Here is an 18032-nt window from a genome sequence, read left to right on the forward strand (position 1 = left end):
ATGTTTGTATCACATCTAACTGTATACCACAATATGAAGAAAAATACGTACACAAATTTTCTTTCAATCAGTCAAGTTCATTTTTGTTGGTTTGAGTTTATTTCTATTTTAACATACTGCAAGGATCGCAGATATTTCCCGCTTTAAATGTCTTTTGTTTGATATTACATTTAAAACTGACAAAACAATAACACACTGCAAATTGGTCAGAACAGTTCATAACAGCGCGTTTCAATATTCAGGGGTTCCAACAGCAGATAATTGTCAATCCAGGGGGGTCTGTTTGAGTATGCCCAAAGAGAGTCCCCCTTTGAAATCGTTTCCAAAGTTATTTGTTAATTTCATGATCCTTCCTGCTGTCTTTGATACTAATATCCGAGCAAAAAAACAAACAATCTTAACAACTGTACAGAGGCCTAACGTTAAAAGCTCTCAATCCTCAGTTAAGGACTCATCCTGAACTGTAGAACCATTGATTCTGAAAGTTATATGCAATGCACATGATTGCCGATCAAGCCCAGGGCTTAAGTGTGTTAAAACAAATGTTTTCAGACAATCTATAATCCCTGCCGATATCGTATATGAATACCTATTCTTCTTCTGGAACAACAGTGGAGACCCGAATCTGAAATAAGAAACAGCAACCTATTTTGAATACAAAAATGTACCGCAACTAACATCTCCACATGGTAACATTTTATATGTGTGTATCGAGTGCTGTACAAGATGGACATCCTACACATATATATGAAATCTGTTTTTAACTTGTGTCATAAATGTAAAACTCATATTTAATTATTATTATTATTATTATTATTATTATTATTATTATTATTAACCACCTAAAAAATTCAATCTTAACTTCTTGAAGAAAATAGGCCGGTGTCCACTAAATCATTGACTAGAAAAGACACAGAGTAATAGGGAACAGTTAGAAATGACACTTATAAGTATGCAGAGAAAAGTAAGAACCGACATAAGTTAATAGAGAAAAGTGTGAAAAGACAAATATAAGTATTTAGGGAAAAGTGAGAAAAGACACTTATAAGCTTATAGGGAAAAGTTAGCAAAGACACTTACAAGTTTATAGGGAGAAGTTTGCAAAGACACTTAAAAGTTTATAGGGAAAAGTTAGCAAAGACACTTATAAGTTAATGGGAAAAGTTAGCAAAGACACTTAAACGTTTATGGGAAAAGTTAGCAAAGACACTTATAAGTTTATAGGGAAAAGTTAGCAAAAACACTTATAAGTTTATAGGAAAAAGTTAGCAAAGACACTTATAAGTATTTAGGAAAAAGTTAGCAAAGACAAATATAAGTATTTAGGGAGAAGTCAGAAAAGGCACGTACGGATATATATAAAAAAGTAAGTAGAGGCATTTACAGATAGATATATGGTAGAGTTAGAAAAAGCCACTTACAAGTATAAGTATAAAGGGAATACATGTAGTTAGAAAAGTATGTAGAGAAAAGTGTTTTCCACAGATGTATAAACCATGGTTTTACTGTCCATCTTCTGCCCTATTTCCATGAGTTGGAAAAGCTTACTTCGGTATAAATTCATAGAGGAAGAACATTTTTCATGCAAAGTATAATAGTAACGTGACTACCAAATCAGAAAGGACTAACCGCGTCCTCTAGTGGCTCGATGTCAATGTCAATGCGGCAGTATCTCTCCGGAAAGAAGAAAAGCAAAATAACCGCCAGCACGCTAGAACCAAACAACACCCAGTTCATCCAAGAGTAGCCTGTAATAAAGTACTGTCTTATGACGAAACTAGCTTTATACCTTTAAAAATTCAGCGTCATTGTCCTTTAATTGGCACCAGAAATTAGTCCACGTAAACTACATACAAGTATATATCATCGCAACAGCGAGTGTGTTTATCAAAGCAACTACGAGCATATTTTATCACTCAACATAGCTACAAGTATATCTCTCAACACAGCAACGAGTTTATCTATCAATGCAGCTACGACTTTATTTATCATTTCAACAACGAGTATATCTACCAATGCAGCTACGAGTTCATTTATCATTGCAACAACGAGTATATCTACCAATGCAGCTACGAGTTCATTTATCATTTCAACAACGAGTATATCTACCAATGCAGGTACGAGTTCATTTATCATTTCAACAACGAGTATATCTACAAATGCAGCTACGAGTTCATTTATCATTTCAACAACGAGTATATCTACCAATGCAGGTACGAGTTCATTTATCATTGCAACAACGAGTATATATACCAATGCAGCTACGACTTTATTTATCATTTCAACAACGAGTATATCTACCAATGCAGGTACGAGTTCATCTATCATTGCAACAACGAGTATATCTACCAATGCAGGTATGAGTTTATTTATCATTGCAACAACGAGGGTATCTACCAATGCAGGTATGAGTTTATTTATCATTTCAACAACGAGTATATCTACCAATGCAGGTACGAGTACATCTATCATTGCAACAACGAGTAAAATTATCAACGCAACATCGAGTATGTGTTTTCACGTAAAATGAGAATATATATATCAATGCAGCTACAAATATATCTAGCAGTGCAACTACGACTTTTTCTATTAAAGCAACAGTAGCGAGCAGCGAGTATATCTATCAACGCAAAAAGGAGTAATTATGTCGACGCTTCAACAATTACATATATCAACTCAATTACGAGTATATATATCAACGACACAACGATTGTATCTATCAACGCAACTAAAACATAGAAACACTTGCAGCTTATTGTTTTCGTACTTATGTTTTTGATGAGAAGAATGCAGAAGAACCCGACGCCGACGAGGTTAGTGAGGAGCGTAAAGGCCCCGCCGGACACGCCCTCGGCCACGGGGTAGCTGGTCTCACACGTGATCTCGAAGCATAGCGGCACCGCCCCGTTAATAAACACGCCTATCAGCACACTCGACACGTACATGGAGGCTGGAAGATGGAAATACATGTATTGACATAGGGCTGAACCAAAACTGCCTCACTCAAACTTTGGGTCAAATATTTAGTTGAAGACTTCATTCTAAAGTGAGTGTACGGTCAGACGTCGAGCATGACCGCATGCAACGTGCATGTACTGAAGAAGGAAGTTGTTAACAATTATTAAAATGTTGTACCACTTCAATTCTAAATGAACGGATGACCGCAACTGATCACAAATCTTGAATTAAAATATAAAACCTACGGAGATTGAACGTGATGTATTTCTCTGCCAGAAGTATAAACCAGATAGAGGCGACAGCAGCTCCCGTAAAACATATGATCAAAATGGTCTTCATCCGTTTTTTAAACACATCAGAAAACCTGCAGTAAGAAGTAACAACTGAAGCTCAAAATGGCATTCCTTAAATAATTCTTTCCCACTTGCAGCAATTCACTTCGTAGCTAAAATTAACTTTACCGAGAGAAGCTGATGGACATTTAAAGTTAAAAATCCGTCTGTTAGACACGACAACAAGACAACTGGTTCACCTGCCAACTGTTAGCCCTGACAGACACCCTGCCACTGTCTGGTAAAACCCCACATATCCAGCAGTTGTCTGAAATGGAAACATTATATCGGTACTTTGTTATATGAAGTTTAGTATTAATATTAATACTAATAAACGTGAATATTGACAACAAAAATGTATGTTTTTTTTGTATTTCTTTAGCATTAAAAAATAAGACAAAGTAGCACAATTTAACTGTGCACAGAACGAAAACGTCAGCGACATGTTCATGAAATAAATAGCGCATTTTAAATGTATTACTTGTGAAATACCACGAGGACTCAGATTTACGGCCAATACGGAAAGCCAGGCGCCAAGAATGCCGACAGGCACAGCACACGCCACCAATACAACCCAAAATGGCCCGTTCCTGTAGTAGAACAAAGGCTGTCATTGCTTGCCCGTGCATTCGAACAAGTTACCATTGCTTGCCCGTGCATTCGAACAAGTTACCATTGCTTGCTCCCGAAGTAGAACAAGGCTTATCATTCCTTGCCCCTGCAGTTGAACAAGAGTTATCATTCATTGCCCCTGCAGTTGAACAAGGGTTATCATTTTTTGTAACTGCAGTTGAACAAGGATTATCATTGCTTGTTCCTGTAATTGAACAAGGATTGTCATTGCTTGTTCCTGCAGTAGAACACGTAATATCATTGCTTGTTCATATAATTAAACAAGGGTTATCATTGCTTGCTCCTGCAGTTGAACAAGGGTTATCAATGTTTGTTACTGTAATTGAACAAGGGTTATCTTTGCTTGGTCCTGCAGTTGAACAAGGGTTATCATTGCTTGCTCCTGCAGTTGAACAAGGGTTATCATTGCTTGCTCCTGCAGTTGAACAAGGGTTATCAATGCTTGTTACTGCAGTTGAACAAGGGTTATCAATGCTTGTTACTATAATTGAACAAGGGTTATCATTGCTTACCCATGCAGTTGAACAAGGGTTATCATTGCTTGTTACTGTAATTGAACAAGGACTATCATTGCTTGCTCCTGCAGTTGAACAAGGGTTATCAATGCTTGTTACTGTAATTGAACAAGGGTTATCATTGCTTGCTCCTGCAGTTGAACAAGGGTTATCATTGCTTGCTCCTGCATTTGAACAAGGGTTATCAATGCTTGTTACTGTAATTGAACAAGGGTTATCAATGCTTGTTACTGTAATTGAACAAGGGTTATCAATGCTTGTCACTGTAATTGAACAAGGGTTATCAATGCTTGCTACTGTAATTGAACAAGGGTTATCATTGCTCGCTCCTGCAGTTGAACAAGGGTTATCATTGCTTGCTCCTACAGTTGAACAAGGGTTATCGTTGCTTGATCCTGCAGTTGAACAAGGGTTATCATTGCTTGCTCCTGCAGTTGAACAAGGGTTATCAATGCTTGTTACTGTAATTGAACTAGGGTTATCATTGCTTGCTCCTGCAGTTGAACAAGGATTATCAATGCTTGTTACTGTAATTGAACAAGGACTATCATTGCTTGTTACTGTAATTGAACAAGGGTTATCAATGCTTTTACTGTAATTGAACAAGGGTTATCATTGCTTACTCATGCAGTTGAACAAGGGTTATCATTGCTTGCTCCTGCAGTTGAACAAGGGTTATCATTGCTTGCTCCTGCAGTTGAACAAGGGTTATCAATGCTTGTTACTGTAATTGAACAAGGGTTATCATTGCTTGCTCCTGCAGTTGAACAAGGGTTATCATTGCTTGCTCCTGCAGTTGAACAAGGGTTATCAATGCTTGTTACTGTAATTGAACAAGGGTTATCAATGCTTGTTACTGTAATTGAACAAGGGTTATCAATGCTTGTTACTGTAATTGAACAAGGGTTATCAATGCTTGCTACTGTAATTGAACAAGGGTTATCATTGCTTGCTCCTGCAGTTGAACAAGGGTTATCATTGCTTGCTCCTACAGTTGAACAAGGGTTATCGTTGCTTGCTCCTGCAGTTGAACAAGGGTTATCATTGCTTGCTCCTGCAGTTGAACAAGGGTTATCAATGCTTGTTACTGTAATTGAACTAGGGTTATCATTGCTTGCTCCTGCAGTTGAACAAGGGTTATCAATGCTTGTTACTGTAATTGAACAAGGACTATCATTGCTTGTTACTCTAATTGAACAAGGGTTATCAATGCTTTTACTGTAATTGAACAAGGGTTATCATTGCTTACTCCTGCAGTTGAACAAGGGTTATCATTGCTTGCTCCTGCAGTTGAACAAGGGTTATCATTGCTTGCTCCTGCAGTTGAACAAGGGTTATCAATGCTTGTTACTGTAATTGAACAAGGGCTGCTGCAGTACATCAAGGACTATTACTGTTTGCATCTGTGGTTGAACAAAGGCTACCATTGCTTATTTATCGCAGTATTAGCAAAAAGATAAACATTGCGTGTTTTAGATGTATGACAAAGTATATCATTGTTTGTTCCTGCAGTAGCAAATGGATTTCCATTGCTTGTTTGTACCCCGAGTCCTGGTTACCACTGAGTTCTCTCGGTAGCGTTTGAGTTGCTCAGAGGGCGGAACGGGTCAACCGGGAAACCCACCAGCACCAGGACAACCATTGACACACAATGGCCGGCATCTGGTGATACATAACTATCGTTGGATAGCAATAAACATGTTTTAAATACCTGACGAGGGCTCTGAGTCCTGATACCCACTGGGTTCTCGCGGTGGCGGCTGAGTGGCTTGGTGGGTGGGGTGGGTGAGAAGGGAAATATACCAGTACCAATAAAAATAGTAACACACCCAGGCCACCGTCTTGCAATAGAAAAAAAACATAATAAAACAATAACATTCGCGTTAATACAATCGAATATCATACCATTTGATATTTATTTTATCACATTTGAGAACCGACACACTTGTTACTAATTTAAATATCTTATGATTTTTTTTTCTGTACTGGTATAGTAGAAATTTGAACTTACAAATGAACATCAAATTTTTAATGTCTTCTGCCATCTTGACTCTGTTAATAAAAGCTGAAAAATAAATTGAAAATTGGAATAATTATTATAATAATAATAATGAGCCGCCACCGCGAGAACCCAGTGGATATCAGGACTCGGAGTTTAATAATTATATTATTATTATAAATAATAATATTGTTATTATCATTATCATTATTATTATTATTATTATTATTATTATTATTATTATTATTATTGGTGTTGTTGTTGTTGTTGTTGTTTGTGTAACAAGTACGCTATAACAGCAATACAAGAACAGCAAAATATATACTTAGTAGATAAATCGTCAAAGAAAAATTATTCAACTACATATAATTGTATACTGACGTACTCCGACTGGTGTTGCTGCACTCCATGGATGATGTATATCTCAAATACCTGTGAAATATTGCATGTTAATATAACGGTAGTGGTAGGCAATAACCGATAGTAGTTTTCAGCGTTGTAAAAACAGAGGCAATTTCTGGCATTGTAGATTGCGATAAGACTGCCAAGTCCACAATTTAGCTCAGTCGCGCACTAAGCTATTAACCCTACGGTCGTTGGTTCGATCCCATACAAGGCGCGTTATTTTTACAGGTTGACAGTTATACTATGAAACCGAAGTTATTTTTACCTGTTGCAAGAATTGTAAGCAGATGCATTTGAAAGTTAATTATACTATGTTTTGTTAAATAAGACATAAAAGCAGGTTCCGTGACATATGTAGTCAGTCAAAATAAACTTCTGTTCTGTTCATAACACGATATGTGTATAGCATTTAGGTATTTGAACGTAGTTCAATACTTAAATGATAATTTTAATTTGACTTACTGTGAAATCATTTATATTCGTTGGCATAAAATTTCGTGGTTTTCCGAAATTTTACATTTTCGTGGGTACTTGAATTCGTGGTTTTTCATTTTTGAGAAAAAAATCCGAAACTGCGATCGTTCTAAATCGTCTGCATAATCTCCACGCGTTGGGCACATGATTTCACTCATATACGTCATACGGTTTATGACACTCGCAATAACATTCGAAACTCTTCGGCCATTTTTATCGAAAACAACCTCCGATGTATGTGGACGGTTTACATACTTAAAAAAGAGGTACGTTTCAGTCCGCTGCAAGACGATCGCGTAGTGATTTTATTTAGCAGTTAAACTTAATGACTTTCCTCTTGGAAATCTTAATTTTGTTTGCAATAATATACTTCACTGGCAATCAATTTAAACTTAGATCAATAAATACAATTCTAAAACACTTCATTTCATAAATGATATAATTCAAAAGTTTACGAACTACTTCAACTGATGTACCGGCATACATTCGAAGTTGTTTCGATAAAAATGACCGAGGAGCTCCGAATGTCAAGTCAAAAACCGTTTATTCACTCATACCATACAAATGGCAAATGAGGTCATATACAAAACATATATACATACATGGCGGAAGATACATTGTAAATTTCTAACAACAATTTATATGATACCCAATACGAGTATCGGAGAGTCATTCACATGAAGTCAGAAAACATTTTAGACAATTCTCAATGAATAAGGTTGTATCAATAGTAGAAATATTACCTTCGAATCATTTGTACATAAGAAGATTATCTCAAGTGTATGCCTAGTTGAAAAAAGATATATTTAATCAAATTTGGCGAACGAAATACTGCAAAAAAGAGAGAGTCATACGAAAACCCCTTAATATATGAGAAAACCTATCCGAAATAAAGTGATAGGAATTCAAAGGGGTTTTTAATTCAATATTTTGTTTTTCTGACATGAGACATGTTAATAATACATCACAGCTTGTTTCTAACTAACATCGTATTACGCCAACATGACAATATTAATGTTTTACATAATTATAATAATTTAAACTACACCACATGTCATACATATATGTCTGTGAAAAATCTGCAAATCGACAATGATTAACATATAACTACAGTACATATATTTACATATGTAATACATACATTCAAAAACTCAAAATAAAGAATGGAAATGTTCAAGCAAATCACTATATATAACTATCAGTGCTGCCTGCGTGGTTGTCTAGGGGGAGGAGTCATTGACGGATGGGGTACGGGGGGGGGGGGGGGCGATGCTGGCTGTGGTGATATCCGCCTTGATTCCACTCCGTGAACAGTTGTCGGGACGTTCCGTTGTGGTGAGCCTCAGGCGTGGATGGTCTGGTGCAATCAAATTGGTTCCCTGGGCGGCTGAATGACTTCGTAGTTAGGTCGTATAGAGAACCGTTCACATAAAGCTTATCGCGCACTAATGACACCTTGTTCCCAGAATCGAGATACTCCCTTACAATCGGGTACAGTGTTTTCCTGATTTCTTCCACTTTGCGTGGAAAATGCTCATATATTTTGTAAAGTCTTTGGGTCTTATTTAGTATTAGCCCGGCTCGTCGTTCTACCTAATGTCGCAATAGTGTTACAACATGCCAATTAGTGCATATACCCATGTCAACTATCGATTTAATTGGAAATTAAGGTAATTAAAGAAGATGCACCTTGATCACAGATATAGATCGACGAAGCCATTGAATACCAATGAATTTTTTTGCAAAGGTGCGTATATTTGAGTAAACAATCAAAGTAATCGATTAAATTAAATATTTCTTTAAAGAAATAAATCGAGTACCGACATTCAATACGCACATCTTGTAAACCTGGAGATTTTCATAAATAGCACACGTTACAGCATGTGTTTCTGTCATTTGTTTCATAAAAAAAAACAATGAATTAATTTAGTTTGTTATTTGTTTAAGGCAAATACAATATATTAACAAAACAATAATAGTTCGATATACTGTCAGTTCGGTATTTACGCTGTATACTGCGACCTCTCTAAAGAATATACTATGTACGTACATAACATAGTATGTACATAACAAGTGAATAAAAGGACTATATTTCGTGGGATCTTGAATTCGTGGGTCACCCCACCCACGAAAACCACGAACATTAATGATTTCACAGTATTTTATCTTCAACAATATATCAAATAGGATAACATTAAAATGCAATTGCATTCAAACGGTTTAGAAATACTATATTTGTATGAAAAGATGATGTTTGTGAGCCTATAACAATCTGCGATTTGCACATAATCGAGGGAGATAAGTCTGTAAAATCCAAAAATATAAAAAATATCAAAACCATCAATATCTCAAAGTCTGACAAAGCGATTGATACATTTTTGGGGATAAAATACTTGTAAGCAATAACTCCCTGTTTTAATTATCACACAGGACGAGCACACAGCCTTAGGCATACTTTGCTTCAACATATGCAAGTCAAGTCATATACAATTTGAAACTGTTTTAAAGTGGTGTTCTCTTTTGTTGAAAACATGACATTATTTCGACATTGTACAGAATCGTGTAAATCAAATAACAAAATGCTTCTCAGTTCGTTATTAGGCGTAGTAAAGAAGTTTCCTTAAATACGAATCTCAATATAACGGTAAATATTAACATGTATATTACTTTTTTGTCACAATGTGGTCTAACGTCGGATATCCACGAGTGACCCATTCCGTTACTCGCTGATGATAGAAGTGTACCATAATGGGTCAGTCGCCGATATCCGACGAAGACACTGATGTTGGTATTAGAGAATGCTTACGTTACGTTGGACGTTGTATGTTCCGTTGAGTTACCACACTGTGGACTGGCGACTATCTGCGGACCTGGGGTGAATATAATAGCATGCAGTGGTCAGTGGTTCTGCGGTCATAAAACGCAACATCAAAACTTATAGGGAAACGAGTCGTAATTGTCCTTCCTTTTATCAACTGTTCATGTCTAAAGCCTAAGTCTATAAATTGCCTTGCGCCATTTTGTTTCCTTTGTCTTCCTCCACACAATAACTTCCATAGCGGAATGGCAACAATAAGGCTGAGCGTTACCGTGCTATAACTTACGTACTCGTGATTGAAATTAAACGCTTACACACTTTCATCACAATCCATCCATCCTAACTACTGTCATTGGGCGGAAAACATTTTTCTATTTTTCGTAACAGTGACCTTGTTCCCACCCCATCAAAAGCAATCCCCAGCAAGCTCGTCATATAAACTACCTACAAAGTACATACCCAATGTTTGATGCCAGGCCGTCTGCCCACCCAACGAAATTCTCAATCAAATTATCCGGTTTTCGCTAAAAGGGGTCATGTTCGAGTCTACAGACCACGTGAAGTGTACAGACTTTATAAAAGGGAACGGACTAAGTAAAAGAGTACGCAGCAAGTACACTAATATTATAAGGTATGGGAAACTGCAAAGGTGCCAAGTCAGCAAAGAAGATGCAAGGTACAAAGCCAGCAAACAAATATATACTAGTATTTATTTTTACATATTTCAATAGTAATGGTTAAACAACTCCAGCACGTACAGTTCGTGACATAAATGAAATAAAATGCAATAGTTGAATTGTTGTCCGAGTGACATAGATATTGTAGGATGCAATAGTTGAAGTGTTGTCCGAGTGACATAGATAGTATACGATGCAATAGTTGAATTGTTGTCCGAGTGACATACATCAAATAGGATGCAATAGTTGAATTGTTGTCCGAGTGACATAGATAGTATAGGATGTAGTAGTTGAATTGTTGTCCGAGTGACATAGATCAATAGGATGCAATAGTTGAATTGTTGTTCGAGTGACATAAATCTAATAGGATGCAACAGTTGAATTGTTGTCCGAGTGACATACATCTAATAGGATGCAACAGTTGAATTGTTGTCCGAGTGACATAGATATTATAGGATGCAATAGTTGAATTGTTGTTCGAGTGATATACATCAAATAGGATGCAACAGTTGAATTGTTGTCCGAGTAACATACATCAAATAGGATGCAATAGTTGAATTGTTGTTCGAGTGACATACATCAAATAGGATGCAATAGTTGAATTGTTGTTCGAGTGACATACATCAAATAGGATGCAACAGTTGAATTGTTGTCCGAGTGACATACATCAAATAGGATGCAATAGTTGAATTGTTGTCCGAGTGACATACATCAAATAGGATGCAACAGTTGAATTGTTGTCCGAGTGACATACATCAAATAGGATGCAATAGTTGAATTGTTGTTCGAGTGACATACAGCTAATAGGATGCAACAGTTGAATTGTTGTTCGAGTGACATGCATCTAATATCTTGCAATAGTTGAATGATGCAATAGTTGAATTGTAGTTCGAGTGACATACATCAAATAGGATGCAATAGTTGAATTGTTGGTCGAGTGACATAGATATTATAGGATGCAATATTTGAATTGTTGTTCGAGTGACATACATCTAATAGGATGCAACAGTTGAATTGTTGTCCGAGTGACATAGATATTATAGGATGCAATAGTTGAATTGTTGTTCGAGTGACATACATCAAATAGGATGCAACAGTTGAATTGTTGTCCGAGTAACATACATCAAATAGGATGCAATAGTTGAATTGTTGTTCGAGTGACATACATCAAATAGGATGCAATAGTTGAATTGTTGTCCGAGTGACATACATCAAATAGGATGCAATAGTTGAATTGTTGTCCGAGTGACATACATCAAATAGGATGCAACAGTTGAATTGTTGTCCGAGTGACATACATCAAATAGGATGCAATAGTTGAATTGTTGTTCGAGTGACATACATCTAATAGGATGCAACAGTTGAATTGTTGTTCGAGTGACATGCATCTAATATCATGCAATAGTTGAATGATGCAACAGTTGAATTGTAGTTCGAGTGACATAAATCTAATAGGATGCAATAGTTGAAATGTTGTTCGAGTGACATACATCTAATAGGATGCAATAGTTGAATTGTTGTCCGAGTGACATAGATATTATAGGATGCAATAGCTTTATTGTTATCAGAGTGACATAGAGCTAATAGGATGCAATAGCTTTATTGTTGTCAGAGTGACATAGAGCTAATAGGATGCAATAGCTTAATTGTTGTCCGAGTGACATAGAGGTAATAGAATGCAAGAGCTCAACTGTTGTCTGAGTGACATAGATATAATAGGATGCAAGAGCTCAATTGTTGTCCGAGTGACATAGATCTAATAGGATGCAAGAGCTCAATTGTTGTCCGAGTGACATAGATCTAATAGGATGCAAGAGCTCAATTGTTGTCCGAGTGACATAGATCAATTGAATGCAATAGCTCAATTGTTGTCCGAGTGACATAGATCTAATAGGATGCAAGAGCTCAATTGTTGTCCGAGTGACATAGATCAATTGGATGCAAGAGCTTAACTGTTGTCCGAGTGACATAGATCTAATAGGATGCAAGAGCTCAATTGCTGTCCGAGTGACATAGATCAATTGGATGCAATACCTCAATTGTTGTCCGAGTGACATAGATCAATAGGATGCAAGAGTTCAATTGTTGTCCGATTGACATAGATCTAATAGGATGCAATAGCTCAATTGTTGTCTTGTGACATAGATCTAATAGGATGCAAGAGCTCAATTGTTGTCCGAGTGACATAGATCAATTGGATGCAATAGCTCAATTAATGTCCGAGTGACATAGATCTAATAGGATGCAATAGCTCAATTAATGTCCGAGTGACATAGATCAATAGGATGCAATAGCTCAATTGTTGTCCGAGTGACATAGATCAATAGGATGCAATAGTTCAATTAATGTCCGAGTGACATAGATCTAATAGGATGCAATAGCTCAATTGTTGTCCGAGTGACATAGATCAGTAGGATGCAATAGCTCAATTAATGTCCGAGTGACATAGATCAAATAGGATGCAACAGTTGAATTGTTGTCCGAGTGACATACATCAAATAGGATGCAATAGTTGAATTGTTGTTCGAGTGACATACATCTAATAGGATGCAATAGTTGAATTGTAGTTCGAGTGACATACATCAAATAGGATGCAATAGTTGAATTGTTGTTCGAGTGACATACATCTAATAGGATGCAATAGTTGAATTGTAGTTCGAGTGACATACATCTAATAGGATGCAATAGTTGAAATGTTGTTCGAGTGACATACATCTAATAGGATGCAATAGTTGAATTGTTGTCCGAGTGACATAGATATTATAGGATGCAATAGCTTTATTGTTATCAGAGTGACATAGAGCTAATAGGATGCAATAGCTTTATTGTTGTCAGAGTGACATAGAGCTAATAGGATGCAATAGCTTAATTGTTGTCCGAGTGACATAGAGGTAATAGAATGCAAGAGCTCAACTGTTGTCTGAGTGACATAGATCTAATAGGATGCAAGAGCTCAATTGTTGTCCGAGTGACATAGATCTAATAGGATGCAAGAGCTCAATTGTTGTCCGAGTGACATAGATCTAATAGGATGCAAGAGCTCAATTGTTGTCCGAGTGACATAGATCAATTGGATGCAATAGCTCAATTGTTGTCCGAGTGACATAGATCTAATAGGATGCAAGAGCTCAATTGTTGTCCGAGTGACATAGATCAATTGGATGCAAGAGCTTAATTGTTGTCCGAGTGACATAGATCTAATAGGATGCAAGAGCTCAATTGCTGTCCGAGTGACATAGATCAATTGGATGCAATACCTCAATTGTTGTCCGAGTGACATAGATCAATAGGATGCAAGAGTTCAATTGTTGTCCGATTGACATAGATCTAATAGGATGCAATAGCTCAATTGTTGTCCGAGTGACATAGATCTAATAGGATGCAAGAGCTCAATTGTTGTCCGAGTGACATAGATCAATTGGATGCAATAGCTCAATTAATGTCCGAGTGACATAGATCTAATAGGATGCAATAGCTCAATTAATGTCCGAGTGACATAGATCAATAGGATGCAATAGCTCAATTGTTGTCCGAGTGACATAGATCAATAGGATGCAATAGCTCAATTAATGTCCGAGTGACATAGATCTAATAGGATGCAATAGCTCAATTGTTGTCCGAGTGACATAGATCAGTAGGATGCAATAGCTCAATTAATGTCCGAGTGACATAGATATTATAGGATAAAATAGCTTCAAATTGTTGTTCAACCCTTTTAACCATGCAGAAAACTTTACCTAGTATGAATGACACAGCGACCCCTACATATGTTGACACTGAGATAAAAGCGGTTGCGGAGGCCCGCTGATGGGGCGGAAACCACACGGAGGAGACCTTGGGAGGCCCGGCCAGCAGGATGGTTCCTCCAAGTCCCGACCCCACCGCACACACGAACGACAACCTGAAAACACACAATACCACACTAGCAGGGGTGAAAATATAGCGAGAACAACTCATTTTAAATGAATTGCCTTTAAATGTATTTTCTTAAAAAATGCTTTAAGTTATATTTTTATTGGTTGACGTCCTGTCATACATGTGTTATATCAATCTAAATAGTTTCATCAATGTGAGTAGACTAAACGCAAATTTGTTCGTGTTGCTATTAAATGTGCACGTTATTGACTCCTATTAAATTCTCGAGTCGTACCATGTCATGGCGGTTGGGTTCATTGTGAAGCATCGTATAACAGTTGACACCATCAGTATCGACGTACACATAAGCATCACAAGGCGTAAACCTAGAAGAAATTCCACATATAGTGCATGAAAAGACAAACAAGAGATTGGTGTTTTTGAAAAGCACTTGTCTCCCCCATTGTCTGGTCGTAATTGAGAGATATCCAATGATGGACATGGAATTGGTACTTTTGGACAGGAGACGAACCAACAGTGACCTTGAAGTTTGACCTATTCACCTGTATTCAATAGTGAGCATCTACTGCACAAGATCATTGATTTCAAAATCAAAAAGGGTCATCTACTAAGCATGACCAACTTGCATACCAAGTATGGACATCTTGGGTTTAAGGGACCAAGCGTTCTTTAGTTATATAGCGGAAACCGTTTCTCACCTGCATGTCATCGCGACCTTGACCTTTGAGCTTTTGATCTATATTTCAAAAGGGGTCATCTTCTAGTCCTGACGAACTAGCATACCATGTATGAAGTTACTGGGGGGCAAGCGTTCTTTTTACTGAACAGAAACCGTTTTTCAGGTTTAGGTCACAGCGATCTTGACCTTTGACCTACGTATCTCAAAATCAATAGGGATCATGTATTAGTCATTGACCTTTGATCTCAAAATCAATAGGGTCTCACCAAGTCATTACCAACTCGCATACTAAAGGAAATTTCCAGGACCCAAAATATCTTGTTATTGAGCAGAAACCGTTTTTTCACCTCAAGGTCATCGTGATCTTGACTTTTGACCTACTGATCTCAAAATCAATTGGGTCACCTACTGGTCATGACTAACCTGCATAGCAAATATGAAGTTCCTGGGTCCAGGCGTTCTATAGTTAATGAGCGGAAACGAAATGTGACGTACGGACTAACCTACGGACGGACAGGGCAACAACTATGTATCCCCATGTATGGAGAGAGACATAATGTCTGCACTTGACCTGCTTCCAAGAAATAAGGGCTGTGTCAGTAGTACATACATTGATCATCAAATGGCAATTACTCCGGCTTCACTGAGTGACATAATCTCAATACAACGTACCAGGCGCACAACTCAACTGAATGGTTTGCTGCAGTATTGGTCAGGGATGATGAACAACAGGTTCGTATACGATTATGTTCATATACATCTGTTTTCATCATCCTTGAAAATATATGGTATACTGCCTCCTATGAGATTAACGATTACATAATCATGTGGTAGAAAGGACATTCGGTACTGTACGACACATACTCACGCATAAACATAATAAACACGCCCACTATTTCATTTAAAAGCATATACCATGTATAAAATATTAAATACCTTTGATGTCAGCTAGGATACTGACGGGTATAACGGTGATGATGAAGGCGATGTTGGCGGCGTTAGGGAACATGGCGATGGTTCCGTCGGTCCACCCGAACACCGCCTTGGAAGACTCCGTGACCGGGCCCCAAGTATTATACAAAACCGCCTAGAAGAAGAGCAACATGTATAAACATGTATGAACACTATCATTTTGTATGTACTCTAACAAAAATTTCGTATAAATGCTATTAGTTTAGTCTACATGCAGTGTTTAAATTTAGCTTTTTTTAATAAACTAGCAGCAAATACATATACACTGTATATATAAGCGAAATGTATAAATACCCTATACACGTACCGAGCAACAGCCATCGGCGACTACGGCTATGGTATACCAGCGTATCGGATGTACGTCTGCTTATAGTCAAGCATGGGCCGCCGCTCCAACTCGTCTCAACCCATGGGCATCTTACCCGGGCCTTTGTCTATATACACGTACCTTGAAAGGCAGGGGATAATGGCGATGAGATATCAGTGAAACGGGTAGGCGGCTGCCCCGTCAAGCACAACCTGCCGCTCTTAAACTCACTCTCTGATACTAACTTCCACGGGTCACTGTATATACATGTACCTGTGTAAGGCCGCCATAGGAGAAGGTGGCGATAATGTACCAGCGCACCGGGTAAATGGCTGTCCTATTCAGCAAGGGTCGCTGCTCCCCCGCCCCCTCGACGCGATCCACATGCATCTACACCGGGGCCCTATGTAAAGGCTTTATATTTCAGATCGATCGCGAGTTACACACAATTTTATTGTATCTGTCCGAAATAGTTTACAAAGATTCTTGAAAATATGTCCATAAATTTGTCCAAAGATAATCCTTTTATTACCAATATAACAGCATGGCACTCATTGCCTCTTGGACTTTGAATGAATCCCACTAGAATCAAGCTAATATTTCACTTCCGTATCACATGAGGACTTTATTGTTGAGAGAATGTATGCATAGTTACTTTATAAGAACGGCCATGTTTGATAAAATGTCATTATTATATAAACTGCACGAACGATGTGTAATGCAAATGTTTTAAACAAATTAACACTTGCAGATACAGCTGATCTTAAGTGATTACGAAAATAGCCGGACTAGCTGTGGCGACATCGATGTTTACTGTAATACAAGTTTTTATAGACATGTGGCTCAATACAGTGTTTTTATGCCCGCCGTCATCTGATTATTAGCAATAACAGACCGTGCTTGTGCTCATCGAACTCAGCTGTGTGGGAAATGACCTTGATCCAAGGGCATGGCCCAGTATGCCTTTCACAGCAGGTAGTCAGGTACTTGAATAATTGGAGATGCAACTTACAATGTTTATTATAGTATTGTTTTTTTAAACCGTCCAAATAATAGTTGCTTTGTAAATGGGAATTAATGTGAATGAGATAGATATGCATGGTCTTTCACCAACTGGCGTCATATCGTATCTTATGAATGAAATATTACTTCTATAGTGGGACAGTGCGTATCGTACGATCGCTTTTTCGAATAAATATTTCTGAGCAAGTTAAATATCTGAAGTATTTAACTGTATTTCGAAACTAAGAGTAAAATGGTCGATTTGGGTTAAGTGTATTTGGTATCGCGGGTGAAGCTTTCAATTCAATTCGTAGCACTTGTCCAGGAAGTAGAAGTGCAAGTCGTGTCTTGCAACCTCTCTAAAGCTTGCCCGCCGCCGCCCTGT

At 37.6% G+C, this 18032-nt stretch overlaps 1 protein-coding gene across 4 annotated transcripts; it reads right to left on the minus strand.

The window, feature by feature from the left end:
- Nucleotides 1-76: 76 nt before the first annotated feature.
- Nucleotides 77-17350, minus strand: LOC128236569 (solute carrier family 49 member 4 homolog). Of its 4 annotated transcripts, XM_052951504.1 has the most exons (15): nucleotides 16919-16984; nucleotides 16646-16786; nucleotides 16303-16453; nucleotides 14962-15052; nucleotides 14549-14712; nucleotides 10123-10186; nucleotides 6823-6869; nucleotides 6450-6503; nucleotides 6150-6279; nucleotides 3772-3880; nucleotides 3491-3558; nucleotides 3204-3322; nucleotides 2768-2950; nucleotides 1630-1748; nucleotides 77-625 (listed from the first exon to the last, which is right to left on the minus strand). In XM_052951504.1, the coding sequence occupies exons 3-15, from the start codon at nucleotides 16373-16375 to the stop codon at nucleotides 590-592; spliced, it is 1257 nt and encodes a 418-aa protein (XP_052807464.1). In that variant the 5' UTR covers nucleotides 16376-16453; nucleotides 16646-16786; nucleotides 16919-16984; the 3' UTR covers nucleotides 77-589. The 4 variants fall into 4 exon arrangements, with proteins under 4 accessions (XP_052807464.1, XP_052807460.1, XP_052807462.1 ...); XM_052951500.1 differs by lacking the exon at nucleotides 16646-16786 and having other exon boundaries at nucleotides 16919-17350; XM_052951502.1 differs by lacking the exon at nucleotides 16646-16786 and having other exon boundaries at nucleotides 1611-1748; nucleotides 16919-17350.
- Between the last annotated feature and the right edge of the window lie 682 nt (nucleotides 17351-18032).

The sequence above is a fragment of the Mya arenaria genome, chromosome 6, assembly GCF_026914265.1.
Source record: "Mya arenaria isolate MELC-2E11 chromosome 6, ASM2691426v1".
Lineage (NCBI taxonomy): Eukaryota > Metazoa > Mollusca > Bivalvia > Myida > Myidae > Mya > Mya arenaria.